Raw genomic sequence first — 27,837 nt, forward strand, 5'->3', positions numbered from 1 at the left:
TATACATGAGTAGTCATGTTCATGTTTACAATCATATATGTATATTTTTAGCAAAGTAAAGATCGTACTGTTTTGAATTTTGTGATTTTCATTTAACTTTATAAATGCTTTCTCATGTAACTAAATTATGCTTTAAAAACATTGTTTTTAATGACTGCATGGTAGTCTATGCTGTGAATGTACAAAATGTATTTACCAAATTCCCCGTTGTAGTTTTTTTTCTCTTATTTTTGGAATTTGAATTAATGTGCAGTGACTACCCCTGCATATTTTTGTCTGGCTTTCAGATACTAAAAAAAACTTTTTTTTTTTTTAAGTTTTACTTATTTAAGTAATCTCTACACCCAATGTGGGGCTCTAATTCACGACCCCCAGATCAAGAGCCACATGCTCTTCCAACTGAGTCTGCCAGGTGCCCTGTGGTTTCCAGATACTTTTTAAAGGATAGATTCCTTAAAATGGAATTACTGAATCAAAGGGCATGAGCCTTTTAAAGCATTTTGGTACACATTTCCAAATTGCTTCCCAGAAAGATTGTACATATGTTACTTGTTGAGAAAATTAATTTAGAATTAACTTGTTTTGAAATTAGAGGGTTACATGTTTATTTTCATCAGTTGCTTTTGCTTATACCATTCGTTCATTTCAACGATTATGTATTCAATACCTACTTTATATGATGTATTCTTAGGCCAGAGGATACAGCAGTGAACAAACAGGTATGTTTCCTAACCTAATTTAACTTTCTTGTCTGTAGGGCTCTAGATATTTGGCAGTGTTTTAAATACTATTTTCTTTTAAGAATCAGAATTTAATAAATTGATTAGAAGAGAGGAAAAAATGTGCCTTAATGACCTATCCATGCTATCTAGTCTCTTTTACTATCTAGTCCAATTTTCATCTTCCCAGGGGCTACGTTCATGTACTTGTTTCATTTAAAAACAAAAAACGGGGTGCCTGGGTGGCTCAGTCGGTTTAAGTGCCTGACTTCGGCTCAGGTCGTGATCTTGTGGTCTATGGGTTTGAGCCCCGTGTCGGGCTCTGTGCTGGCAGCTCGGAGCCTAGAGCCTGCTTCGGATTCTGTGTCGCCCTCTCTATTTGCCCCTCCCCTGCTCACTTGCTGTCTCTCTCTCTCTCTCTCTCTCTCTCTCAAAAATAAATAAACATTAAAAAAAAATTTTTTAAACAAAAAGAAACCAAGCTCTGTGCCAGGCACAGAAGATGAAATGCTCTTCAGGAAACTTGAATCTGGTGTATCTGAATTAGACTATAGTCATGTCTGAAGATAAGCAGATAGGCAGGATGCTCCCTCAAAGACCCTTCCCACAGCCTCATGTTTCTACGGTAATTTATCTGCTTATACTTAAATTCTAAATCAGAAATCATATTACTTTAAATTATAGTTATTCTGACAATATGGAGATTAGTTTCATAGATACTGCATTTTTAACTCATAAACAGGTTGAATCGTTTATTTTGGACCAAGAAGATCTGGATAACCCAGTACTTAAAACAACATCAGAGATATTCTTATCAAGTACTGCAGAAGGAGCAGACTTACGCACTGTGGATCCAGAGACACAGGCACGATTAGAAGCATTGCTGGAAGCAGCAGGTAATTTATTTCTTGTTTTGTTATTTTCATCTCTTTAAAAGTCTAGATCTCTGTAAAAAGCTGTGCAAGATTGCCCCAAAATTATATAACATTATATGAGATTTGAACTCTTAGTATGTGTTACGTTTTTTATTGTTCACATTTTATATTTAAAAAATTCTTGGCTGAAAGTTTTTAGAGAATGATTTCTGGGCTCAACCCTATTTTTAAAGGTCTTAGATAATCAGATACTTATAAATGAAAACTTATCTATTTCCAATTACATTATAAATGTGTGAGATAAATTTGGTTCCTTAAATTATGAATCTTTGATCTGAACTGATTTAAGGGTATTCTGCATGTGATTTTTTACTCATTTTAGTCTAGGGATAACTTAATTATTATAAGTTGCTAGTTTTTTAATGTTTATTTATTTTTGAGAGAGAGAACGCTCTTGTACATGCGCTTGTGTGCAGGAGGGGCAGAGAGAGAGGGAGACAGGATCTGAAGCAGGTTCTGCTCTGCACTGACAGCAGAGAGCCCAGTGCAGGGCTTGAACTCACGGACCAGACCGGGAGATCATGACCTAAGCCAAAGTCAGATGCTCAACCACCTGACTCAGCCAGGTGCCCCTCTGAGTGGCTATTGTTTAAAAAAAGATGTTTATTTATTTTGAGAGAAGGAAAGAGAGAGGGTATGCATGCATGTGAGCAGGAGAGGGGCAGGGAGAGAGGTAGAGCTGCGAGTGCAGAGCCTGATGCAGGACTCAATCATACAAACTGTGAGATCATGACCTGAGCTGAAATCGAGAGTTTGACACCTAACTGAGCCACCCAGGTGCCTCATAAGTTGCTATTTTTTATTATATTATTTTATTTTATTTATTACTTTATTACTGTTGTTTATATTGAACACCCTGTTTATTATTTGCTGTACCAAGTCTCCATTCCACTATAAAGAAAGGCTTTTTATCAGCTAAAATTGTTTTAAGAAGGAAGTTAACTTTTTTAAATCTTCTATGTTGTTTTTTTTTATATTGCTTTTGAGATATGTTCACTTTGTGTGACACTCTTTTTAGTTACTTATTTAGCATAAATATATGTGTATGTTAAATACATGTAAGAATTTAATCTAGAGGAATGTATAGGTTATTTTTTAAAATAGTGCCTAAAAAGTAAATTAAAAAATAGTGCCTAAAAACTTGTTAGAGTGCCATATATACTTTAAACCATGTTAAAGCTGTTAAACTCCAGAAAATTCAAAATAAAAAAGTTTTAAAGTATAGAAATTTGATTCAGTTACTGAGTACTCTAATAAGCATAATATTAAAGATTCAGAAAAATCACAGCAGCTTTTTAGCACATTTCATATTGACTGAACAATACAGCATCAATTTCATCAAATAATGACAAGGACAAGAGCTAAAATAAATTGAACATTTTTTGGTAAAGTTTAGTCATTTATTCTGAGGGGCACCTCAGTGGCTCAGTTAAGTGTCTGACTTCAGCTCAGGTCATGATCCCACAGTTCGTGGGTTTGAGCCCCGCATCGGGCTCTGTGCTGACAGCTCAGAGCCTGGAACCTGCTTCAGATTCTGTGTCTCCCTCTCTCTCTGCCCGTCTCCTGCACACGCTCTGTCTCTCTGTCTCAAACTTATTTATTTTGAGAGAGGGAGTGGGAGAGAGTGGGGGTTGAGCCGAGGGAGAAGAGAGAGAATCTGAAGCAGACTACGTGCTCAGTGTGGAGTATGATGCTGGGCTCAATCTCATGACTGTGAGATCACTACGTGAGCCACCCAGGCACCCCAAATTGAGCATTTTTCTATTCTTGGAAAGACAGATGTTATGTTAAAAATGAGCTTACTTGTTATCATCTTGTTATTCCTTTAATTCTGTCCTGTTATGGAAAAGCACAGGTACAATTTGTAGCCCATTGACTTTTAGTCTACCTTACTGTATCTTTTTGGAACTGATAGAAACTTAAAATTAAATTGAACAAAATAAGACTGTTTAAATTAGGGCAGAACTAGTAATAAAAAAAAAAGGTATAAAGATCACATCACATTGATAATGACATTGAATGTCCTTCCCTTCTAGTCTGGATTTCCTGTAAATCTCCTACTTGTGATTTAGGGATATACTGTATAAGATTCCTGAAATGGGAGTGCCATGACCACCCTCTAATTTTTTTGTTTGTTTGTTTGTTTGTTTGCTTTGCTTTGGAATCTTACATTCTTTTGCTTAGAGCAGAGAGAAACTTGGAGAAAAGTCTTCTCTGTTTTCCTTTTCTTAGAAAAGGTTTAGGCTTTGTTTTCTGGTGGTAGCATATCTTTACTCTCTGGTTTAGGCTGACACTTCACTCATGTTGAGCGTACTATTCCTTAATTCCTAACTAAGGGCTTTAAACTAATTTCTCCTTTTTTCTGGCACCTCATGATTGTTATTTAGGGCTGTTTTCTGGTACATTAAGCACTTTTCTTTCCCTGTTTTCTCTTAATTCATAGAAGTCTAGAAAAAGTAGCAAGATACCTTAGAATTGCCTGTTTTTCATACATATATTGATAGAAAGAAAATAAACCTTGAAAGTAATGCTTATCTGCCTTTTAGGAGGTGTTAAAAACTATCGAATTTAAAAATTTTGCTTATTTTGACAATTTAAACTCCATACACAGTTAGATATGTCTTTGGTGTGTCCAAAGAAATTGTCAAATGTATTTTAAAATGATGTGCTTCTTTCTAAGAACTGTGCAAGTCAACTGTTTAATGAATATTTTCTTTTTGCCCTAGAGCATTTTCATTTGCTTTTTGGACATTGTTTTCAGGAATTTTTAGACTCTGTGGTTTTTTGTTTTTGCTTTTAAGTAGTCTCTACACCCAATGTAGGGCTCAAACTCATGACCCTAAGATGAAGAGTCACATTCTCCACCAACTAAGCCAGCCAGGTGCTCCTAGATTCTGTGTTTCTAATTGTGAGACTATATTGGGCATTACTAGGCTTATTAAGGAAAATAGAATTTTTGACACTATTTTAACTGAAAAAATGAAATGGAAAATATTTTTTCTTTAAGATTCTTTGATATTCTTAGAGAAAATGAAGAATCTTAAAGCTATTTCAAGAATTTCATTTATTTATTTATTTTTGTTGTTATTTTTAATTTTTTGAGAGGGGAAAGAGCATGAGCAGGGGAGGTGCAGAGGGAGGGAAAGAGAAGGAGATAGAGAATCCCAAACAGGTTCCACACTGTCAGAGCAGAGCCTGACACGGGGCTCAAACTCAGGAACCGTGAGATCATAACCTGAGCCGAAATCAAGACTTGGATGCTTAACCGACTGAGCCACCCAGGCACCTCTGTTTTTAATTTTTTTTAAGATTTTATTTTTGAGTAATCTCCACATGCAATTTGGGGCTCAAACTCACAACGCTGATACCGAGTCACATGCTCTACTGACTCAGCCAGTCAGGTGCCCCACAAGAATAATTTTTAAAAATTATGTTCTTCTAAATTATAAATATAATACGATCAAAAGTAGGTAAAGCAATATGAAATGTATTAAATAGATAATAAAACCTTCCTGTTGTTAAGGTTTACATATACTTCCAGGCTTTTTCCTGTGTAGCTTTATAAATGCGTGTATATATTTAAACACACATAATTTTTAAAACAATGAAGTAAGCGTCACATTACACAAAATGTATTGTAACTCCCTTTTTTTCACTTAATTTATTGTGGGCATCCTTGTATAACATGGTATGTCTCCTCTTTCTCCTTGTTTTGTTTTGTTTTGTTTGTAATCATTTTGGGAAAGAGTGGGAGAGAGAGAGAATGAGAGGGAGAGGGAGAGAGAGAGAATCCTAAGTAGGGTGTCAGTGCAGAGCCCATCGCAGGGCTCGATCTCATGAATTGGGAGATCATGACCTGAGCCCAAATCAAGAGTCAAATGCTTAACCGACTAAGCTACCCAGGTGCCCCACTTTCTCCTTATTTTAAAGGGTAAGATAATATTCTCTTGCTTAGATGTATCATGATTTATTTTACAGTTCCTTATCGAGGGATATTTAGGTTATTTCCTCTTTTCCCATATTACAAATAATGATGTAGCTGATATTCATTTATAATTTTTCTTATTTGTGCAAGTATCTTTATAGGACAAATTATTAGAAAGTGGTATCACTGTGTCAAAGAATGTTTAAAGTTTTGCATTTAAAAAATTATATAAAATTTTATACATTTAGATCTTCAGTCTACTTGGTATTTATTTTTGGGAATGGGGTGAATTAGAGATCCGTCTTAATTTTCAAATGATAATCATTTTCTGAACAGTGTTTTTGAAATAAGCCCTCCCATCTCCTTTGATTTGAAATGTCAATTTACAAATGATCTAGGGCTTTTTTCTTTTTTAAGTTTATTTATTTTGAGAGAGAGAGAGCATGCATATGCATGCAGAAGGGGTAGAGAGAGAGGGAATGAGAGAGAATACCAAGTAGGCTCCCACACTGTCAGCACAGAACCCAACGTGGGGCCCAAACTCACAAACTGAGATCATGACCTGAGCTGAAATCAAGAGTCGAACACTCAACCGACTGAGCCACGTAGACACCTCATCTCTTGTATATCCTTGATATAATTATCTGTTTCTGTGCAGATAACATACTGTTATAATTTTCTTTCTTTTTTTAAAATTTTTTAATGTTTATTCATTATTGAGAGACAGAGCATGAGTATGGAAGGGGCAGAGAGAGGAGGAGACAAAAAATCTGAAACAGGCTCTGGGCTCTGAGCTGTTACCATAGAGCCTGATGCGGGACTCGAGCTCACAAACCGCGAGATCATGACCTTAGCTGAAGTCGGACGCTCAACTGACTGAGCCACCCAGGTGCCCCTCATGCTGTTATAATTTTCATGGCATCCTAATACATTTTATATCTTATTGGGAAAATTTTCCCTTCTTTCTTTCCTTGTTGTTGTTCTCTAAAACTTCATTATTTTTCTCTCATTTGCAGCAGTGATCAGGCAATGATATTATCATCAAAATTTTCTATTACAGCAGTATCTGATTCCTCACTGAATCTAGATAAAAAGATTTATTGGCAACTTAGACACCTAATAGCCCCACTAGACTGTGAGCTCTGTAAGGACGGGAACTATGCCTTATCCCTTTTTGCCTTCCCAATGTCTGGCAAATCACAAGCACATAATAAATATAAGAATGAACTTATTTCAATTTATACTGTTATCCTAGAAGATGGTTCTAGGTGGCTCTTCAACCAAAGGGAAAAACTGTTGGATTGTTTGTTATAATAGTACAGAATATTCCCTTTATTACTACTGAAAAGAGTATAGATAAATATGATCTTATACTAGAGATCTTACAGTATGACTATATATTTTGAAAGAACTTTCATTTTCCTCAATGAGCCTCACGTTAAGTTACATTTGGAATTAGGTAGGGAACAAATTAATATGATGTACATTGTAAAGATGGAAAGACTAAAACAGGTGGTTATGTGATGGCCTTTTGACATTAGTGGCAAAATTGATACCAGCCTTATGTTCTGAATGTCAGCCTTATTATGGCGACTCTGCCCTACATAGTAGTGTTTAGAAATGTAATTACAGGGGCGCCTGGGTGGCGCAGTCGGTTAAACCTCCGACTTCAGCCAGGTTACGATCTCGCGGTCTGTGAGTTCGAGCCCCACGTCAGGCTCTGGGCTGATGGCTCAGAGCCTGGAGCCTGTTTCCGATTCTGTGTCTCCCTCTCTCTCTGCCCCTCCCCTGTTCATGCTCTGTCTCTCTCTGTCCCAAAAATAAATAAACGTTGAAAAAAAAAATTAAAAAAAAAAAAAAAAGAAATGTAATTACAATTTGCACTTTATGTTTTTTCTTCCCCTGTGCTGCCGATCCATTGACGCATGCTGAAGGAATTGGCAAATTGTCAACTGCTGATGGTAAAGCTTTTGCAGACCCTGAGGTACTCCGGAGACTGACATCCTCAGTAAGTTGTGCACTAGATGAAGCTGCTGCTGCACTGACCCGAATGAGAGCAGAAAACAGCCACAATGCAGGACAAGTAGACACGTATGTATATATAATGAATTCTTCTGGATATTAGACATTTTCTGGAGTGGACTTTGGGGAAGTAACAAATTTCGGTCAAGTATATCTTTTGGAGGGAATTATAAACTTTAGCTAAGTGGCTATTAGAATGGCTATTAATGTTTTAAGTATATATATATATGTATATACATATATGGCATTATATATATATGTATATAAAAATAGATATTATATTTTTATTCTTGCATTCTACTCATATTCATTGAGCGTTCTTGTGGAATGAAAATACCACAAGTGAAAAATCCAAAGTGAATAAAGATCTGATTTCTATTTCTAAGGCAGTTACTTACTCTAATGATTATCCTAGTACACTCTAAACTGACTGCTTAAGTAATAATAAATGAAATAGGTTGCTCTAATCCAAGTGCTTGCTATTCAAATATGATTCGTAAGTAGCAGTAGCAGCAAGCAGCTCCTTAGATCTCATTAGAAATGCAGAATTCCAGACCTCACCTCAGAGCTACTCAATCAGAATCTGTATTTTAACAAGAAAAATGGGTGATTCATGTGCATATTAAAGTTTGAGATTTATCAATTTTTTTTAATGGTTATTCATTTTTGAGAGCCAGATAGACAGTCAGTGTGAGCAGGAGAGGGGCGGAGGGGGTGGGGCGGGAGACACAGAATCGGAAGCAGGCTCCAGGCTCTGAGCTGTCAGCACAGAGCTTAATGCGGGGCTCAAACCCACAAACCACGAGACCATGACCTGAGCCAAAGTTGGATACTTAACCAACCGAGCCACCCAGGCACCCCTCTTTTTTTTTTTTTTTTTTAAAGTTTTGGGGTTTTGTTGTTGTTGTTGTTTTAAGTAACCTCTACACCCAACATGGGGCTTGAACTCACAGTCCTGAGATTAAGAGTTGCATGCTCTATTGACTGAGCTAGCCAGGCTCCCTGATTTTGTTAAACACTCTGCAGTAAAATTTTTACATAGATTGAAACTTCTGTTACCAAATAAAATTTTAAACCATGGAATTATATCCCAAATGTCTTTGGGGATTATTGCATTGGTAGAGTTTAAAAACTTGTACATGTACTTTATTTAAAATTTAATATGACAATATGTTAGAACATTTCACAAAATAAAAATGACAGCTGTTTTCATATTCACTTATTGGCTTTCTGGCTTGGTTGGCTTACATGAATAATTAGTATTGCAAACAAGATGCTCAGCACACAAAATGTTCATGCAATTTTTTTTCCTTACCATATCAACATTTTTCTATGTATGACTCTTTGTATTTAATGTAATTTATTTTGAGAGGGTTCTGAGTCTTTCTGTGTTGGCTAATTGTTGATGGTTTTGTTTTCAGTCGTAGTCTGGCAGAAGCTTGTTCAGATGGGGATGTGAATGCTGTTCGTAAATTGCTAGATGAAGGCAGAAGTGTAAATGAACATACAGAAGAAGGAGAAAGTCTGCTGTGTTTGGCTTGTTCAGCAGGGTATTATGAATTAGCACAAGTAAGCAGAAATTATCTTGAGTGATTGAAATGTGGAAGGATTTTGATTTTTGTTATCACTAATAAAAGAAATTATAATTAGAGGGCAAGTTCTTTCCTTTCAGGCAGTGGGTAAAATAGAAACTGTACATAATTAATTTTGTTGCCTACACACGCAATTGGGCATGGTCCATTTTTCTGCTCAAAATTTTTTTTACTCAGAACTGTTCCTAATGAATAAGAAGCACATAGAAATAATAGTAATATTTTAAAACTCATCCTTAGAAATAATACACAGCTATAATAGAAATTAGTGATTTATTTTCATTTCATCCAGATTACCTCAATTCTTATAGTTTTTTTTCTGTTTTAGCGGTATTGGGAAATACCCATGTGTTTACCAGATAGTTTCTGTTTGGGGAGTATAGTTTTGCCGTTCTCTTGCTAGATAATCCCAAGCATAACACAAATTCTTTGAAAAGAGCAGTTCACATTTTATCATGGTTTGGCTAATGTGATTACCTACATTACCTAAAGATTAATATGTAATGGAATTGTAAAAAATAACGTCTAACTTAGTGTTTTAAGTGGTGAGCACTGGCATATTTTCCCAAAAGGTGGTTATTTTTTTATTTTTCTTCACCCCCACTCTAAAAGAATATCTTTCCAGATTCAGTATATTCTCTAGAAGTACTATTAATAGTAAGAATTGACATTCCCTCTGTGTGTATGTGTTTTAAAGGTATTGCTTGCTATGCATGCTAATGTTGAAGATCGAGGGAATAAAGGAGATATAACTCCCCTAATGGCAGCATCCAGTGGAGGTTACTTAGATATCGTGAAATTATTACTTCTTCATGATGCAGATGTCAACTCCCAGTCAGCAACAGGTAAGTAAAAAGTGATGTGTAAATTTGAGGAAAGGAAATTGATATATTTAATTGTAACCTGAGAGATAAAAATTTGATTTTTACATCTGCGCAACAGTAGTGAACCTACAGAAAAATCTTAACCATTGTTCAGGATCTCTGAGTAAAATATAAATTAATTTGATATCAAAAGACTGAGATTGTGTTTGCCTAAGAGTGACAGTTTTTCTTTTGGGGACACTTTCTTTTTTGCCATAATGATATGTAACATATAAAGAGGCAAAATTATGAACTGTATCTCTTATAATTCTTTATCTCATTTAAATCCAACTCTCTTGTCTTTAGATTATAAATTAACCTGAGATTATTTACCCTGTGGTAAATAATTTTCATGTCAGGCATACCGAATGCATTTACTATTAAGATATTCTTGTGGCAGAATGAAAGTTATTATAGTAAGGGCTGTTCTTTTAGTTATTTGTGTTTCCCAGACACACAGACTGGAGGAGGCTTTGTCATGTGTCTTGAGTTATAAGTATAGTTTTAGTAGTAGGATTCCTTGGATTTAATGAGGCAACAACATAATTTTTAAAAATTTGCATAATGAAAGCATATCAGTGTTTCATACCATTAAGTGAATATTAAATGTAGCCTTATTTTTTTTTTAATGATTTTTTAAAGTGAATTTATTTATTTTGAGTGAGCGTGAGGGTACATGCAAGAGGGGAAGGGCAGAGAGAGAATCCCAAGCAGGCCCTGTACTAGCAGTGAGGAGGAAGCCCCTAGGAAGTCTTGCTCATTTTAAAAATAAATTAGGTGAGATGCCTGGGTGGCTCGGTGAGTCAAGCTTCTGACTCTTGGTTTCGGCTCAGGTCATAATCTCATGGTTCATGAGCTTGAGCCCCATCCCCGGCTCTGTGCTGACAATATGGAGCCTGCTTGGGATTCTCTCTCTCCCTCTCTCTCTGCTCCTCCTCTGCTCATGTTCGCTTTTGCGTGCATGCGCTCTCTAAATAAACAAACAAACTTCAAAAAAAAATAATAAAATAAGCAAGACTTCCCAGAAGGATTTGTAGACCATTTTGCTGACCACTTTGTCTTAGTTGTAATAATAGTAATATGCTTAATGTGTAACATGGTTGAACAGTTGAATTCTGAACACATTGGATTCTTTAATGTTACTCTTCTTGCTGAATCTTTAAAACAGTCTTCTTTAGTCTCATACTGTTGGATAGTTAAACCACTTCTCTTACACCCTCTAATAAATAAAAATCCTCAAAATAAAATCAGGAAAGAAAGAAGTGGCAAACCAAGGGATAATGACCTTGTAAAGAGATTTTTCTTTTGAAGGAATTATGCTGAGGGGGGTTTATATCTTCCTACTTCATTAGCTTGTCAAGTGAGATTAAGTGTCATTTAAAAAAAAATCCCCTTTTAGCATATTTTTATCTAAAATATTCTATGTATCATTCAAAATGATTCTTTTTTTTCAGTACAGTACAATTTATGAATATTTAACATTTTCTTTCTATGTATATTCATGTCTTAATTTTCTTTTACCTTTCCTTTATACATTTTATTCGTAAGACAATTCATTGTTTTAGGTACATTTTCCATCTGACACATATCTTTAGCAGGAAGAGAAGTAAATTGACCTGTTTATTATAAATCTTTTAATTAGTAAGAAAATTAAGATTGCTACTTCTAACCAATAGAACAAAAAAACTTGAGATGATAGTTTTAGTGGTATATGTAAAGGAATTGAAGAGGTAGAGCTCGAGCATGGCATAATTATAATTGTCTCCATTTTATCATAATTCTATATTTCTTTTTGGCTTCTGTTAGGAAATACTGCACTAACTTATGCCTGTGCTGGAGGATTTGTTGACATTGTGAAAGTGCTACTTAATGAAGGTGCAAATATAGAAGATCATAATGAAAATGGACATACCCCCTTGATGGAAGCAGCCAGTGCAGGTCATGTGGAAGTTGCAAGAGTTCTTCTGGATCATGGGGCAGGCATCAACACTCATTCAAATGAATTCAAAGAAAGTGCTCTTACCCTTGCATGCTACAAAGGTACTCTCTCTATATATGAATATTTATATATATTTTTCATATCAACTTTGAATATTTAAATATTTGAATTTTGAGGGTTCTTTTTTAGTGTGTATATATTTTGAGCAAGAGACAGAGAACAGAGAGCACGTGCATGTGCATGTGCACAAGCTGGGGAAGGAGCAGAGAGAGAGAGAGAGAGAGAGAGAAAATACCAAGCAGGCTCCACGCTGTCAGTGCAGAGCCCAATGTGGGGCTCGATGTCACAAACCATGAGATCATGACCTAAGACGGAATCAAGAGTTGGACACTCAACTGTCTGAGCCACATAAGCACCCCGAGGATTAAATATTTGAATTAATTGTGTATTACTTAGGTTTTCCTTGTGCTGTCAAATTATCTAGCTTCTAAGAGATTATATAGAAAGTCTATTTTAAGCTTTGCGCAGTGGCAGTATCGTAGCCAATGAGGTTTATCCGAGGCACGATTATTGCTAATTGAAAAAAAAAAAAAAAAAGAATATTTTAGTCTGTATCTCATAAAGCATAATTTAACAGTGTGTTTATTATTTTAATTTCTATTTATTCAGGTAGCTATGAAGTCAACGAAAACTTGTAGCATAAAACTTGAAGGTTTCTGTTATTTAATAACTTTTGTTTTATATGATTTTTCCAACTATTACTTCAAAAATAAAGCACACTCAGATAACAGTAAAAATAATAATCACAGTTGATATAGAAAACTTGAAAAACACAGAATAGGGTAAGGAAAAGAAATTTTACAATGACACGTAATGTTACCCCCTAAAGATGAAGGCATGTAAACAGTATTTTAGTATATTTACTTCCAGTGTGTTTTTTAAGCATATATATATATATAAACATACGTATAATTTTTAAACTAAACAACCAAACTTAACTGTTTTGTAGTGTGCTTATTTTATTTAGCAATATGTCATGAACATTTCCCATCTCAAGAAATATTTTTCTAACATAGCTTTTGGTGGTCACATAGTACTTCACTATTTCAGGAGTGGGTTAGGCTGCACATGTCATGAAACCTAAATTAAGAATTATTTGAACAAAAGAGAAGCTTTTTCTTTTTTACATAAATCAAGTCCAAGGGTAGGCTGTCTAGAGCTAGTTTAGCAGCAGTTCCACTGCTATCAAGATCTCAGAATTCTCTTTTTTCTGCTCTACCTTTCTAGTATGTGGTTTCTATCCTCAAAGTTACCTACACTCCAAAATGGTAGCTAGAGCCCCAGCAATCCATATTCTAGGAAGGATGAAAGGGTAAGGGCAAAATGGGGAGTGTCCTTCAATTTAGTAAGCTACCTTTAAGGAATCTTCATAGAAGTTCTGCCTTATAACTACCACTTATATGTCACTGGCTACACATAACAAGGGAGGCTGGGAAATGTAATCTTTTAGTCAGGCATGTTGCCACTCAGATAAAATCAGAGTTCTACTATTAAGGAAGACTGAAAGAGTGGGTATTGGGTAGGGAACTCGTAGTCTTTGCAAATACTTCAGATGGATGCACCATAATGCCTATTGTTGGACACTTGAATTGTTCCCAGTTTTTCACTATTATTAAAAACACTGTAATAACATCCTTGTGTAGACATCTTTGCCTAATCTCTGATTATTTCCTTAGGATAAATTCCTGGAAGTGGAATTGCTGGGTCAAAGGGTATGGACATTTTTAAGGCTTTTGATACATATTGCCAAATTGCCTTCTAGAAAGGTTGAACCAATTTACACTCCCACCAGCAGTGTTTGAGAGTGCCCTTTATCCCACCCTACACCCTCACCAACACTGGGTATTATCATTCTTTTTAATATTTGCCATTTTGATAATAGAAAATGGTGTCTTCATTTTAATTTGCATTTGTTTAATAGGAAGGGTTTTTTTTCCAGTTTAGTAATCATTTGCTTTTCTTTTTTAATAACCATTTCATGTCCTTCATCCATTTTTCTACTGGAGTGTTTGTCTTTTTCTTGCTGACTATTAAGGCTTTTTATATATTAAATGTATCCAGAGGGTTGAAATTATTTTGAAAGGATTATTCTATGCCTGTTCATTTCCACAGTGAGTTTATGGTCATTATGTTAATGCTGTTTTCATGAAAAATATGATGCAAACATACTTTACCTGGCATTTGATTTGATTTCGGTGTTTTGATTTGATAGTTTGATAAGTAGTTTATAATAGAATATATAATAGTATTATTGCTTTATTTAACTTGAATTATGTGCTTTGAACTAATTCAATCTTTAAAACCTAGATACCTTGACGAGAGCCTGCTTATTAGTTTGGATTGGCTTTGTAAAAGTGTCATTGCTTTATTGAATGAAAAATTAATTCTCTTATAAACTTTTGTATAGATACCTGAAAGAAAATGATTCCTCATTTTAATTCTTACGTATTAAATTAATACTCAGTTCTTTAGAAATACAATTTTAAAATTTGTGTTCTTTTCTTTAAGGCCATCTGGATATGGTTCGCTTTCTACTTGACGCTGGTGCAGATCAAGAGCACAAAACAGATGAGATGCACACTGCCTTAATGGAGGCTTGCATGGTAATTTTAAATTGCACTCACTTGAAACAACATTATTGAAAAACAATGTTTTGTTTAACCTTTGTTTTTGTTTTTGTTTTGTTTGTTTTGGAAGAGAACTTTTTTTAATGTTTATTTATTTTTGAGAGAGAGATAGAGTGTGAGTGGGTGAGGGGCAGAGAGCAAGGCAGACGGAGGATCTGAAGCGGGCTCAACGCCAACAGCAGAGAGCCCGATGTGGGGCTCAAACTCAGGAACTGTGAGATCAGGATCTGAGCTGAAGTAGGATGCTTAACCGACTGAGCCACCCAGGTACCCCAGAAGAGAACTTTTTATTACTTTTATGTACAGAAAATTCAACAGCATACACTTAGCCCAGTTTGGTGGACAGTTATTTAGCCTTTCCTTTTTCCAACTTGGCAATGCAAACCACTGACTTTGGACCCTGTGCGTTGCTTCCCCAGTGATAGTGGATCTCATCATATCTGTCGTTGTAATTGGTCCTGATAGCTTCCACCAGCTTAGGCAGAGCTTCTTTGTCTTCCAAGTTAAGCTGTGTGAAGTCAACAGTGGTACAGGTCTCTCCGTGGGCCAGAAACCCCAATCTGGGCCTTCCCCTTGATAAAGCAGTAGGGAACCCCCATCTTAAGACACAGGACATGTAGGAAGTCAATCAGCTCAGTGGGTCCACATCATGTGCAGTTACTACCAAGTGAACCTTCTTATTTTCTATTGAGGTGGTGATAGTACTAACCCCAGCTTGAAGGACAGGTGGTCTCTTAGTGGGGACACCCTCTTTCCCTGCAGCTTTCTTCTCAGACCAGGTCAACAGTCTCTCCTTCTTCTCTTGCTTTGTCTCTGTTCTGTATTTATGGGCCAGCTTAAGCAGCTGAGTAGCTGTTTGGTGGTATAGAGCCTGGGTGAACTGGCTAATTGCGGGAGGCACTTTTATTTTATTTTTATTTTTTGTGCGGAAGGCACTTTTTTTTTTTTTTTTTTTTTTTTTTAAATTTTTTTTCAACATTTATTTATTTTTGGGACAGAGAGAGACAGAGCATGAACGGGGGAGGGGCAGAGAGAGAGGGAGACACAGAATCTGAAACAGGCTCCAGGCTCTGAGCCATCAGGCCAGAGCCCGACGCGGGGCTCGAACTCCCAGACCGCGAGATCGTGACCTGGCTGAAGTCGGACGCTTAACCGACTGCGCCACCCAGGCGCCCCCGGAAGGCACTTTTAAAGTTTATTTATTATTTATTTTGAGAGAGTGTGCGTGCATGAGCAGGGGATTAGCAGAGAGAGAGGCAGAATCCCAAGCAGGCTCCATGCTCACAGTATGGAGCCTGACGCCAGGCTTGAACCCACAAACTCTGAGATCATTACCTGAGCCGAAACCAAGAGTTGGATGCTCAACCAAATGAGCCATCCAGGTGCCCTCGGGAGGCACTTTTAAATGTTCATAGAGTTTATAGCCCTTTGCCACTATAGGTGGATGTAGTGGGGCCATTTGACAAAGCAGGTAAGGTTCCTTTTGGGCTGGACATCCTGTCTGATGCCAAAATTCTTGGACCTTTTCTCAGGTGGAATTGACTACCTTCTTGGCCTCCTGCTTCTTCATTGCAGCAGGGGCCAGAGCCACCTTCCTCCCTGTAACCTTCTTTCCTTTTGGCATCTTGGATGGCTGGAGGAGACTTGTTTAACTTTAATCGGAAATCTGTCAATGTAGGAAGCACTACAAAAGGCAGGCTTGGCTCTGTCATTTCCAACACACCGATAGACTTATCCCCCCCCCCCCCTTTTTTTTGTTTTTGTGTTAAAAGACACATAACAGGGGCGCCTGGGTGGCTCAGTCGGTTGGGTGACCGACTTCAGCTCAGGTCATGATCTCGCGGTCCGTGGGTTCGAGCGCAGTGTTGGGCTCTGTGCTGACAGCTTGGAGCCTGGAGCCTGTTTCGGATTCTGTGTCTCCCTCTTTCTCTGACCCTCACCTGTTCATGCTGTCTGTCTGTCTCAAAAATAAATAAATGTTAAAAAAAAAAGTTAAAAAAAAAAAACTGAAATCCTGTACTCATTCAATAACAATTTCCCATTCCCTACTTTCCCTAGCCCCTGGCAATCACCATTCTATTTTTTGTCTATGCTTTTGACTACTCTAATTATCTTGCTGAAGACCAATCATACAGGGCACCTGGGTGGCTCAATTGGTTAAAGTGTCTGACTCTTGATTTTGGCTCACATCATGATCTCAGGGTTGTGAGATTTAGCCCTGCATCAGGCTCTGCATTGAGCACGGAGCCTACTTAAGATTCTCTCTCCCTCTCTCTGCCCCACTCCTGCTGTTTCTCTCTCTCTACAATAAAAAATGAAAGAGTAATCATAAACGTAATTATAGTAAAACCTTGGTTTGTGAGTATAATTCATTCCAGAATCATGCTTATAATCCACAGCACTTGTATATCGAAGCAAATTTCCCTGTAAGAAATAAGGGAAACTCAGATGATTCGTTCCACAACCAAAAAATATTCACATAAAAATAATTGCAATACAGTAATATAATAAAAAATATTAAATAAAATACAAAATATAAAGAAAGATAAACAAATTAACCTGCACTTCCCTTTGAAAACATTCGTGGCTGGTGTGAGGGAGATGAGAGAGGAGGGTTATTGTGTAGGACGACTTTCACTATCACTAATGGAATCACTGCTGTCTCTTTGCTCAGTGGAATCTTTTTCTTTTCATGCAACTTCAACAAGTAACCTACTCAATGACACTTAGTTTTGCCTCATTTTGAGGATTTCCTGGAAATGTGACTTTGCATTGTCATTAAACAGATTCATCGCTCACACTGCTACAGCCTTGTATGGGTGGTACTTTTCTACAAAATTTTGCCGTTTCCCACATTTTATACAGCTCCTTAATCTCATTTCAAGTGAGGGAATCCTCTGCTTTTTCTCCTCCTCTGCAGACGAGATGCAAATGTAGACTTATAAAATCTTGCATTCTCGGCCACTCACATACCTCATTTGTACTTCTTGATGATTTCCTTCTTCCACTGTAATCACCTCTTTATTCTTAACACCTTTCTTTTCAACCTGTTTCTGCACGGGGTCCATTTTATATGCTCCCATGGCTGTTGACTATAGTACAGTATTAATAAACTCTTGTCGTATGCTGTATTTAATGTAACTGGCAATAAGACAGCACAGGAAAGGGTCTATATCTATCTGCAGGCAGCCTGACCTGGAATGAAGCAAAGCATTCCTAAACTTCCACTTGAATGGAAAAGCAAAGGACTGTCCATAGGTGCTTTGAAGTGACGAAAAATACACTTGTGCCAGTTGTGGGCACTTTCTTGTGTTCTGAAAAATCACTGTTTTCTGCCAAATACCATGGCTTGAGCCCAAGCATCTGAGCATGAGAGATGATCACCCACAATCCAGCAGCAAGCAAGTGAGAAAGGGAGAGGGAGAACCATTGACTCAGTTTGATCATGTGATGTTCAGCATTACGCACCACTCGTATTGCAAGACGTCGCTCGTTTATCAAGTTAAAATTGATTAGAAATGTTTGCTTCTCTTGTGGAACCAACTCGCAGAACAAGTTACTCAAAATCCAAGGTTTTACTGTAATTAATTAATTTAAAAAAGAGGAATCTTACAGGATTTGTCTTTTTTTGACTGCCTTATTTCACTTGGCATATTTTTCTCAAGATTTATCCAAATCGTAGCATGTGTCAGAATTTCCTTACTTTTTTAAGGTTGCATAATGTTTCATTTTATGTATATAACATATTTTGCTTATTCATTCATCCTATGGTGGACACTTGGGTTGCTTCCGTGCTTTAGTTACTGTGTATAATACTGTTTTGAACATACCTGTACAAGTATCTGATCAAGTCCCTGCTTTCAGTTCTTTTGGGTATATACGTAGGAGTGGTATTGCTTGATCATATGGTGTTTCTAATTTTTTGAGGAATTACCACTTACTGTTTTTCCACAGCGGTTTTACCAGTTTTATATTTCTACACTGTACAGAGGTTCCAATTTCTCCATATTCTCACTAACACTTGTTATTTTCTGGGGTTTTTTTTTTTGATAGCAGCCATCCTAATGATTGTGAGGTGGTATCCCATTGTGGTTTTGATGTGCATTTCCCTAATGATTGTGATGTAGATCATCTTTTCATGTGCTTATTGGCCATTTGAGTATCTTCTTTGTTGAAATGTCTATTCAGATCCTTTTACTGTTCTTGAATTAGGTTGGTTGTTTTTTGTTTTTGAGTTTTAGAATTTCCTTATATATTTTGGATATTAATCTCTTAAACCCATTATAAATATACCCAAGTATTTTCTCCTATTCTGTTGGTTGCCTTTTTACTCTGTTGAATAGTGCCCTTTTATATAAAAATTTTTATTATTTATTTATTTTAAAGTTTATTTATTTATTTTGAGAGAGAGACAGCGGGGAAGGGGCAGAGAGGGGGAGAGAGAACCCCAATCACACTCTGCTGACAGTGCAGAGCCCGATGCAGGGCTCAATCCTAGGAACTGTGCGATCCTGACCTGAGCTGAAATGAAGAGTCAGACACTTAAATGACTGAGCCACCCAGGCGCCCATGTATGTAAAAGTTTTTAGTTTAATGAAATCCAATTTGTTTATTTTTTCTTTTGCTGCCTATGCCTTTGGTATTATATCCAAAAAATCATTGCCAAATCCTATGTCATGAAGTTTTGTCCTATGTTTTCTTCTAAGAGTTTTATAGTTGTAGGTTTTTGATCCCTTTTGAGTTAATTTTTACATATGTTGTCAGGTAATGGTCCAGCTTCATTGTTTTGCATGTGGTTGTATAGATTTCCCAGCATCATTTGTTTAAAAAAAACCTGACCTTTCCTAATTGAATGGTCTTAACATCCTTGTCAAAAATCATTTGGCCATATATGCAAGGGTTTATTTCTGGAATCTTTCCTTTCTTCCTTTTGTCTAGGTGTCTGTCTTTATTCCCATACCAAATGTTGTATTTATTATAGGTTTGTACATGTTTTGAAATCAGGAAATGTGAATCCTCCTGCTTTGTTCTTCTTTTTCAAGATTGTTTTCAGGGTTCCTTTAGATTTTTTTTTTTTTTTTTTTTTTTAATGTTTATTAAAGAGAGAGACTGAGTACAAGCAGGGGAGGGGCAGAGAGAGAGGGAGATACAAAATCTGAAGCAGGCTCCAGGCTCTGAGCTGTTAGCACAGACCCAAACACAGGGCTCAAACTCACAATCCGTGAGATCATTACCTGCACTGAAGTCAGACATTCAACCTACTGAGCCACCCAGGTGCCCCCTTTGACGTTTCTCTCTTTTTCTGTTCTCTGTCTCATTTATTCTGCCCTAACCTTTATTATTTCCTTTCTTCTGCCAGTTTTGAGTTTAGTCTTTTTTCAATTACTTTAATTCATTTCTAGTTTGTGTAATTTTTAAAAAAATTTTTTAAGTTTTTATTTTTATTTTTATTCCAGTATATTTAACATACAGCGTTAGATTAGTTTTGGGTGTACAATAAATTAATTCAGCAGTTGTGTACTAGTGCGTATCATGGTGAGTGTACTCTTTAATCCCCATCACCTATTCACCCATGCTCTCCCCACTCCTCTTCCCCTCTGGTAACCATCAGTTTGTTCTTTGCAGTTAAAAGTCTATTTCTTGGTTTGTCTCTCTCTTTTTTTTCCCCTTCGTTCATTTGTTTTGTTTCTTAAATTCCTCACATGAGTGGATTCTCTAGCTCCATCTATGTTGTTGCAAATGTCAAGATTTCATTCTTTTTTATGGTTGAATAATATTCCATCGTATATATGTACCATTTATTTGTCCATTCATCTATTGATGGACACTTAGACCACTTCAATAATTTGGTTAGTGTAAATAACGCTGCAATAAAAACAGGAGTGCAGGGGCGCCTGGGTGGCGCAGTCGGTTAAGCGTCCGACTTCAGCCAGGTCACGATCTCACGGTCCGTGAGTTCGAGCCCCGCGTTGGGCTCTGGGCTGATGGCTCAGAGCCTGGAGCCTGTTTCCGATTCTGTGTCTCCCTCTCTCTGCCCCTCCCCCGTTCATGCTCTGTCTCTCTGTCCCCAAAATAAATAAACGTTGAAAAAAAAAAACAAAACAGGAGTGCATATATCCTTTTGAATTAATGTTTTTGTATGCTTTGGATAAATATCCAGTAGTACAAATCGTGGGGTAGTTCTATTTTTAATTTTTTGAGGAACCTACATACTCATTGCCACAGTGGCTACACCAGTTTGCTTTCCCACCAAATAGTGCATGAGGGGTCCTTTTTCTCTACATCCTTGCCAACACTTGCTGTTTATTGTGTTGTTGATGTTAGCCATTCTGATGGGTGTGAGGTGGTATCTCTTTGTAGCTTTGATTTGCATTTCAGTAATGTTGAGCACCTTTTCATGAGTCTGTTGGCAATCAGTATATCTTTGGAGAAATATTTGTTTGTCTTCTGCCCATTTTTAGTTTGGTTATTTGTTTTTTTGGGTGTTCAATTGTAAACGTTCTTTATATATTTTGATACTAACACTTTATTGCATATGAAATTTGCAAATATTCTCTCCCATTCAGTAGGTTGTCTTTTAGTTGTCTTGATTGTTTCCTTTGTTGTACAGATGCTTTTTATTTTGAGATAGTCCCAATTAGTTTATTTTTGCTTTCATTTCCGTTGGCTCAAGAGACATATCTAGAAAAATGTTGCTATAGCCAATGTCACAGAAACTACTGCCTGTTGTCTCTTCTAGGATTTTTATGATTTCATGTCTCACATTTAGGTCTTTTGTCTTTTATTCACTTTAAATTTATTTTTATGTATTGTGTGAGAAAGTAGTCCCATTTCATTCTTTTGCATGTAACTGTCCAGTTTTCCTAACATGATTTAAAAAAAATTTTTTTAATGTTTATTTATTTTTGAAGGAGAGAGAGACAGAGTGGGGGGCGGGGTGCAGAGGGAGATGGAGACACAGAATCTGAAGCAGGCTCCAGGCTCTGAGCTGTCAGCACAGAGCCTGATGCGGGATTCAAACCCACAAAACGCGAGATCATGACCTGAGCCGAAGTCAGACGCTCAACCAACCGAGCCACTCAGGTGCCCCTTCCCTAACACCATTTGTTAAGAACCTGTCTTTTTCTTCAACATAGTATTGGAAATCTTAGCCTCTGCAATCAGACAACACAAAGAAACAAAAAGGCATCCAAATCGGCCAGGAGGAGGTCAAACTTTCACTCTTCGCAGATGACATGATACTCTATATGGAAAACCCAAAAGATTCCACCAGAAAACTGCTAGAATTGATTCATGAATTCAGCAAAGTTGCAGGATATAAAATCAACCCACAGAAATCGGTTGTATTCCTATACACCAACAATGAAGCGACAGAAGGAGAAATCAAGGAATCAATCCCATTTACAGTTGCACAAAAAACCATAAATACCTAGGAATAAATCTAACCAAAGAGGTGAAAAATCTATATGCTGAAAACTATAGAAAGCTTATGAAAGAAATTCAAGAAGACACAAAAAAAAAATGGAAAAAGATTCCATGTTCCTGGATAGGAAGAACAAATATTGTTAAAATGTTGATACTACCCAAAGCAATCTACATATTCAATGCAATTCTATCAAAACAGCACCAGCATTCTTCACAGAGCTAGAACAAATAATCCTAAAATTTGTATGGAACCAGAAAAGACCCTGAATAGCCAAAGCAATCTTGAAAAAGAAAACCAAACCAGGAGGCATCACAATCCCAGACTTCAAGCTATACTACAAAGCAGTAATCATCAAGACAGTATGGTACTGGCACAAGAACAGACACTCAGATCAATGGAACAGAATGGAGGACCCAGAAATGGACCCACAAACATATGACCAACTAATCTTTGACAAAGCAGGAAAGAATATCCAATGGAATAAAAACAGTCTCTTCAGCAAGTGGTGCTGAGAAAACTGGATAGTGACATGCAGAATAATGAAGCTGGACCACTTTCTTACACCATACACAAAAATAAACTCAAAATGGATGAAAGACCACTGTAAGACCATCAAAATCCTCGAGGAGAAAGTAGGCAAAAACCTCTTTGATCTTGGCCACAGCAACTTCTTACTCACCACGTCTCTGGAGGCAAGGGAAACAAAAGCAAAAATGAACTACTGAGACCTCATCAAAATAAATAGCTTCTGTACAACAAAGGAAACAATCAGCAAAACTAAAAGGCAATGGGGCGCCTGGGTGGCTCAGTCGGTTAAGCGTCCGACTTTGGCTCAGGTCATGATCTCGCGGTCCGTGAGTTATAGCCCTGCGTCGGGCTCTGTGCTGACAGCTCAGAGCCTGGAGCCTGCTTCAGATTCTGTCTCTCCCTCTCTCTGACCCTCCCCTGTTCATGCTCTGTCTCTCCCTGTCTCAAAAATAAATAAACGTTAAAAAAAAAAAAAAACTAAAAGGCAACCAACAGAATGGGAGAAGATATTTGCAAATGACATCAGATAGAGTTAGTATCCAAAATCTATAAAGAACATATCAAACTCAACACCCAAAAAACAAATAATCCACTGAAGAAATGGGCAAAAGACATTAATAGACCCTTCTCCAAAGAAGACATTCAGATGGCCAACCGACACATGAAAAAATGCTCAATGTCACTCACCTTCAGAGAAATACAAATCAAAACCACAATGAGATACCACCTTACACCTGTCATAATGACTAACATTAACAACTCAGGCAACAACAGATGTTGGCGAGGATGCAGAGAAAGAGGATCTCTTTTGCATTGTTGGTGGGAATGCAAGCTGGTGCAGCCACTCTGGAAAACAGTATGGAGGTTCCTCAAAAAACTAAAATAAAACTATCCCATGACCCAGCAATTGCACTACTAGGCATTTATCCAAGGGATACAGGTGTGCTGTTTCAAAGGGACACATGCACCCCCGTGTTTATAGCAGCACTATCAACAATAGCCAAAGTATGGAAAGAGCCCAGATGTCCATCAATGGACGAATGGATAAAGAAGATGTGGTATATCTATATAATAGAGTATTACTCGGCAATCAAAAAGAATGAAATCTTGCCCTTTGTAACTACGTGGATGGAACTGGAGGGTTTATACTAAGTGAAATTAGTCAGAGAAAGACAAAAATCATATGACTTCACTCATATGAGGACTTTAAGAGACAAAACAGATGAACGTAAGGGAAGGGAAGCAAAAACAATATAAAAACAGGGAGGGGGACAAAACAGAAGAGACTCATAAATAATGGAGAACAAACTGAGGGTTACTGGAGGGGTTGTGGGAGGGGTGATGGGCTAAATGGGTAAGGGGCATTGAGGAATCTACTCCTGAAATCATTGTTTCACTATATGCTAACTAATTTGGATGTGAATTTTAGAAAATAAAAAATAAATTAAATTAAAAAAAAATTTTTTTTAACTGTCTTTTTCCCCTGACATATTCTTGCCTCTTTTGCAGAAGATCAATTGATTGTATAATTGCGGGTTTGCCATTGATCTTTGTGTCTATTTTTGTTCCCATACCATACTGTTTTCATTAATACAGCTTTGTAGTATAACTTGAAATCTGGAGCTGTGATACCTCCAGCTTTGTATTTCTTTTTCAAGATTGTTTGGCTATTTGGGGTCCTTTGTAGTTCCATACAGATTTTAGGATTATTTATTCTAGTTCTGTGAAAAAAAAGCCATTGGTATTTTGATAGGGATTGCATTAAATCTGTAGATTGCTTTGGGTCATATGGGCTTTTTAACAATAATTGTTCTTCAAGTCCATGAGCCTGCAACGTCTTTCCATTTATTTGTGTGTCTTAAATTTCTTTCATCAGTTAGTATTTTATAGTTTTCAAAGGATAGGTCTTTCATCCCCTTGATTAGATTTATTCCTAGGTATTTTATTATTTTGGGTACAATTATTAATAGGTTTGCTTTCTTAATTTCTCTTTCTGTTGCTTCATTATTAGTGTATAAAAATGCAATGGATTTCTGTACATTGATTTTGTATCCTGTGACCTTACTGAATTCATTTATCAGTTCCAGTAGTTTTTTGGTGGAGTCTTTAGGGTTTTCTATATGTAGTATCATAACATCTGCAAACAGTGAAAGTTTTACTTCTTCTTTACCAATTTGGATACAAAATTGTATTTCCTTATTGTTGTCTGATTGCTGTGGGTAGGACCTTTAGTACTATGTTGAATAAAATTGGTGAGAGTGGACATCCTTGTCTTATTCCTGATCTTAGGGGGAAAGCTTTCAGTTTTTCATCATTGAGTATAATTCTAATCTATTCTCTAGAATTTCCTTCCTTCTGCTTGCTCTAGATACATTTTGCTCTTCTTTTTCTAAGCTTTTGAATTTTTTTAAAATGTTTATTTATTTTTGAGAGAGAGAGAGAGAGACAGTGTGAGCCAGGGAGGGGCAGAGAGAGAGAGGGAGACACAGAATCTGAAGCAGGCTCCAGGCTCTGAGCTGTCAACACAGAGCCCAACACGGGGCTCAAACCTAGAAACTGTGAGATCATGACCTGAGCTGAAGTCAGATGCTTAACCGACTGAGCCACCCAGGCACCCTGTAGGCTTTTAAAATGTGTGGTTAAACATGCAGAAGAATGATGGGGCGCCTGGGTGGCACAGTCAGTTGAGCGTCCGACTTCAGCCAGGTCACGATCTCACGGTCCAGGAGTTCGAGCCCCGCGTCGGGCTCTGGGCTGATGGCTCGGAGCCTGGAACCTGCTTCCGATTCTATGTCTCCCTCTCTCTCTGCCCCTCCCTCGTTCATGCTCTGTCTCTCTCTGTCCCAAAAAATAAATAAATGTTGAAAAAAAAAATTTTTTTTTAAATAAAATAAAAAAACATGCAGAAGAATGAAACTAGACCACTTTCTTACACCATTCACAAAAATAAACTCAAAATGGATAAAGGACCTGAATGTGAGATAGGAAACCATCAAAACACTAGAGGAGAAAGCAGGAAAAGACCTCTCTGACCTCAGCCACAGCAATTTCTTACTTGACACATCCCCAAAAGCAAGGGAGTTAAAAGCAAAAATGAACTATTGGGACCTTATGAAGATAAAAAGCTTCTGCACAGCAAAGGAAACAATCAACAAAATTAAAAGGCAACCAACAGAATGGGAAAAGATATTTGCCAATGACATATCAGACAAAGGGCTAGTATCCAAAATCTGTAAAGAGCTCACCAAACTCCACACCCAAAAAACAAATAATCCAGTGAAGAAATTGGCAGAAAACATGAACAGACACATCTCTAAAGAAGACATCCGGATGGCCAACAGGCACATGAAAAGATGCTCAACGTGGCTCCTCATCAGGGAAATACAAATCAAAACCACACTCAGATATCACCTCACGCCAGTCAGAGTGGCCAAAATGAACAAATCAGGAGACTATAGATGCTGGATATGATGTGGAGAAATGGGAACCCTCTTGCACTGTCGGTGGGAATGCAAACTGGTGCAACCACTCTGGAAAACAGTGTGGAGGTTCCTCAAAAAATTAAAAATAGACCTACCCTATGACCCAGCAGTAGCACTGCTAGACATTTACCCAAGGGATACAGGAGTACTGATGCATAGGGGCACTTGTACCCCAATGTTTATAGCAGCACTGTCAACAATAGCCAAATTGTGGGAAAAGCCTAAATGTCCATCAACTGACGAATGGATAAAGAAATTGTGGTTTATATACACAATGGAGTACTACGTGGCAATGAGAAAGAATGAAATATGGCCCTTTGTAGCAACGTGAATGGAACTGGAGAGTGTGATGCTAAGTGAAATAAGCCATACAGAGAAAGATACCATATGTTTTCACTCTTATGTGGATCCTGAGAAACTTAACAGAAACCCATGGGGGAGGGGAAGGGGAAAAAAAAAATGAGGTTAGAGTGGGAGAGAGCCAAAGCATAAGAGACTCTTAAAAACAGAACAAACTGAAGGTTGATGGGGAGGTGGGAGGGAGGGATGGGTAGGTGGTGGGCATTGAAGAGGGCACCTTTTGGGATGAGCACTGGGTGTTGTATGGAAACCAATTTGACAATAAATTTCATATATTAAAAAAAATAATAAATATAAAAATAAATAAATAAAATGTGAGCTTAGGTTATGATGTTGTTTTTTTTTTCTGCTCTTCTAATTTTATGCACTTTGAGGTATAAGTTTCCCTCTCAGCACTACTTTAGCTGTGTCTTATAAATTTTAATATGTTGTAGTTTGTTTTCATTCAGTTCCATGTATTTTTTTTTTTATTCCACTTGAGACTTACTCTGTGACTCATAGTTTATTTTGATGTGTATTTAGTTTCCAAACATCTGAACATTTTCCTGTTATCTTTCTGTTACTGATTTCTAGTTTGGTTCCATTGTGATCAGAAAGTACATTCTATATTATTTTAGTTTTTAAAAATGTTTGAAGTTTGCTTCATAGCGAAGATGTGGACATATATTCCCTGTGCATTTGAGGACAATGTATATTTTGCTGGTTAGGGGTGGAGTGTTGTATAAATATCAATTAGATCCTATTGATTGATGGTAGAATTCTACATTTTTTTTTTATTTTGTGTCTAGTTTTTCTAACAATTGTTGAGAGAAGTGTGTTATAATCTTCATCTGTACTTGTACTTATGGATTTGTGTGTTTCATTTCGTTGGTTCTTTTTTTTCACATGCTGGAGCTCTGTTGTTTGGTACATACACATTTTCAGAATTGCTATTTGTCTTTTTCACGATTGCACTTTGGTCATTATGTGAAGTTTTTCTCTGGTAATCTTCTTTGTTCTGAGGTCTAATTTGTTAATATGGCTCCTGATATTATTATAGCTACTCTTGTTTTCCATTGATAAATGTTTTTGCCCTTTCCTTTCAATCGTTGATATGTTTGATATGCCTATATTGTTATGCTGAAGTGATTTTTTTTGCAGACAGTGTATTTTTAGGTCATGTTTTGTAATCCACTCTGTCAGTCTTAGTATTTTAATTGGTTTGTTTAGACCATTTACATTTAATGAGGGGCACCTGGGTGGCTCAGTTGGTTAAGTGTCAGACTCATGATCTCAGCTCAGGTCTTGATCTCAAGGTCATGAGTGCAAACCGTTGAGCTCCGTGCTGGATATGAAGCTTACTTAAAAATATAATAATTA

The 27,837-nt window shown here is 37.0% G+C and overlaps 1 protein-coding gene and 2 pseudogenes across 6 annotated transcripts in view; 2 read left to right on the plus strand and 1 right to left on the minus strand.

Annotated features, from left to right (window-relative positions):
• LOC122481197 (ankyrin repeat and KH domain-containing protein 1) overlaps window positions 1-27,837 on the plus strand; it is a 130,632-nt gene that overhangs the window by 27,354 nt on the left and 75,441 nt on the right. For all 6 annotated transcript variants that reach the window (XM_043576432.1, XM_043576526.1, XM_043576608.1 and 3 more), the window contains exons 2-7: window positions 1,462-1,615; window positions 7,514-7,670; window positions 9,023-9,170; window positions 9,891-10,038; window positions 11,863-12,096; window positions 14,564-14,658. In XM_043576432.1, the coding sequence (XP_043432367.1) occupies window positions 1,462-1,615; window positions 7,514-7,670; window positions 9,023-9,170; window positions 9,891-10,038; window positions 11,863-12,096; window positions 14,564-14,658 (936 nt within the window). The remainder of the gene's footprint in view (window positions 1-1,461; window positions 1,616-7,513; window positions 7,671-9,022; window positions 9,171-9,890; window positions 10,039-11,862; window positions 12,097-14,563; window positions 14,659-27,837) is intronic.
• Window positions 12,512-12,642, plus strand: LOC122496988 (annotated as a pseudogene).
• On the minus strand, window positions 14,957-16,312 carry LOC122481857 (annotated as a pseudogene).

This window comes from Prionailurus bengalensis, chromosome A1 (assembly GCF_016509475.1).
Source record: "Prionailurus bengalensis isolate Pbe53 chromosome A1, Fcat_Pben_1.1_paternal_pri, whole genome shotgun sequence".
NCBI lineage: Eukaryota > Metazoa > Chordata > Mammalia > Carnivora > Felidae > Prionailurus > Prionailurus bengalensis.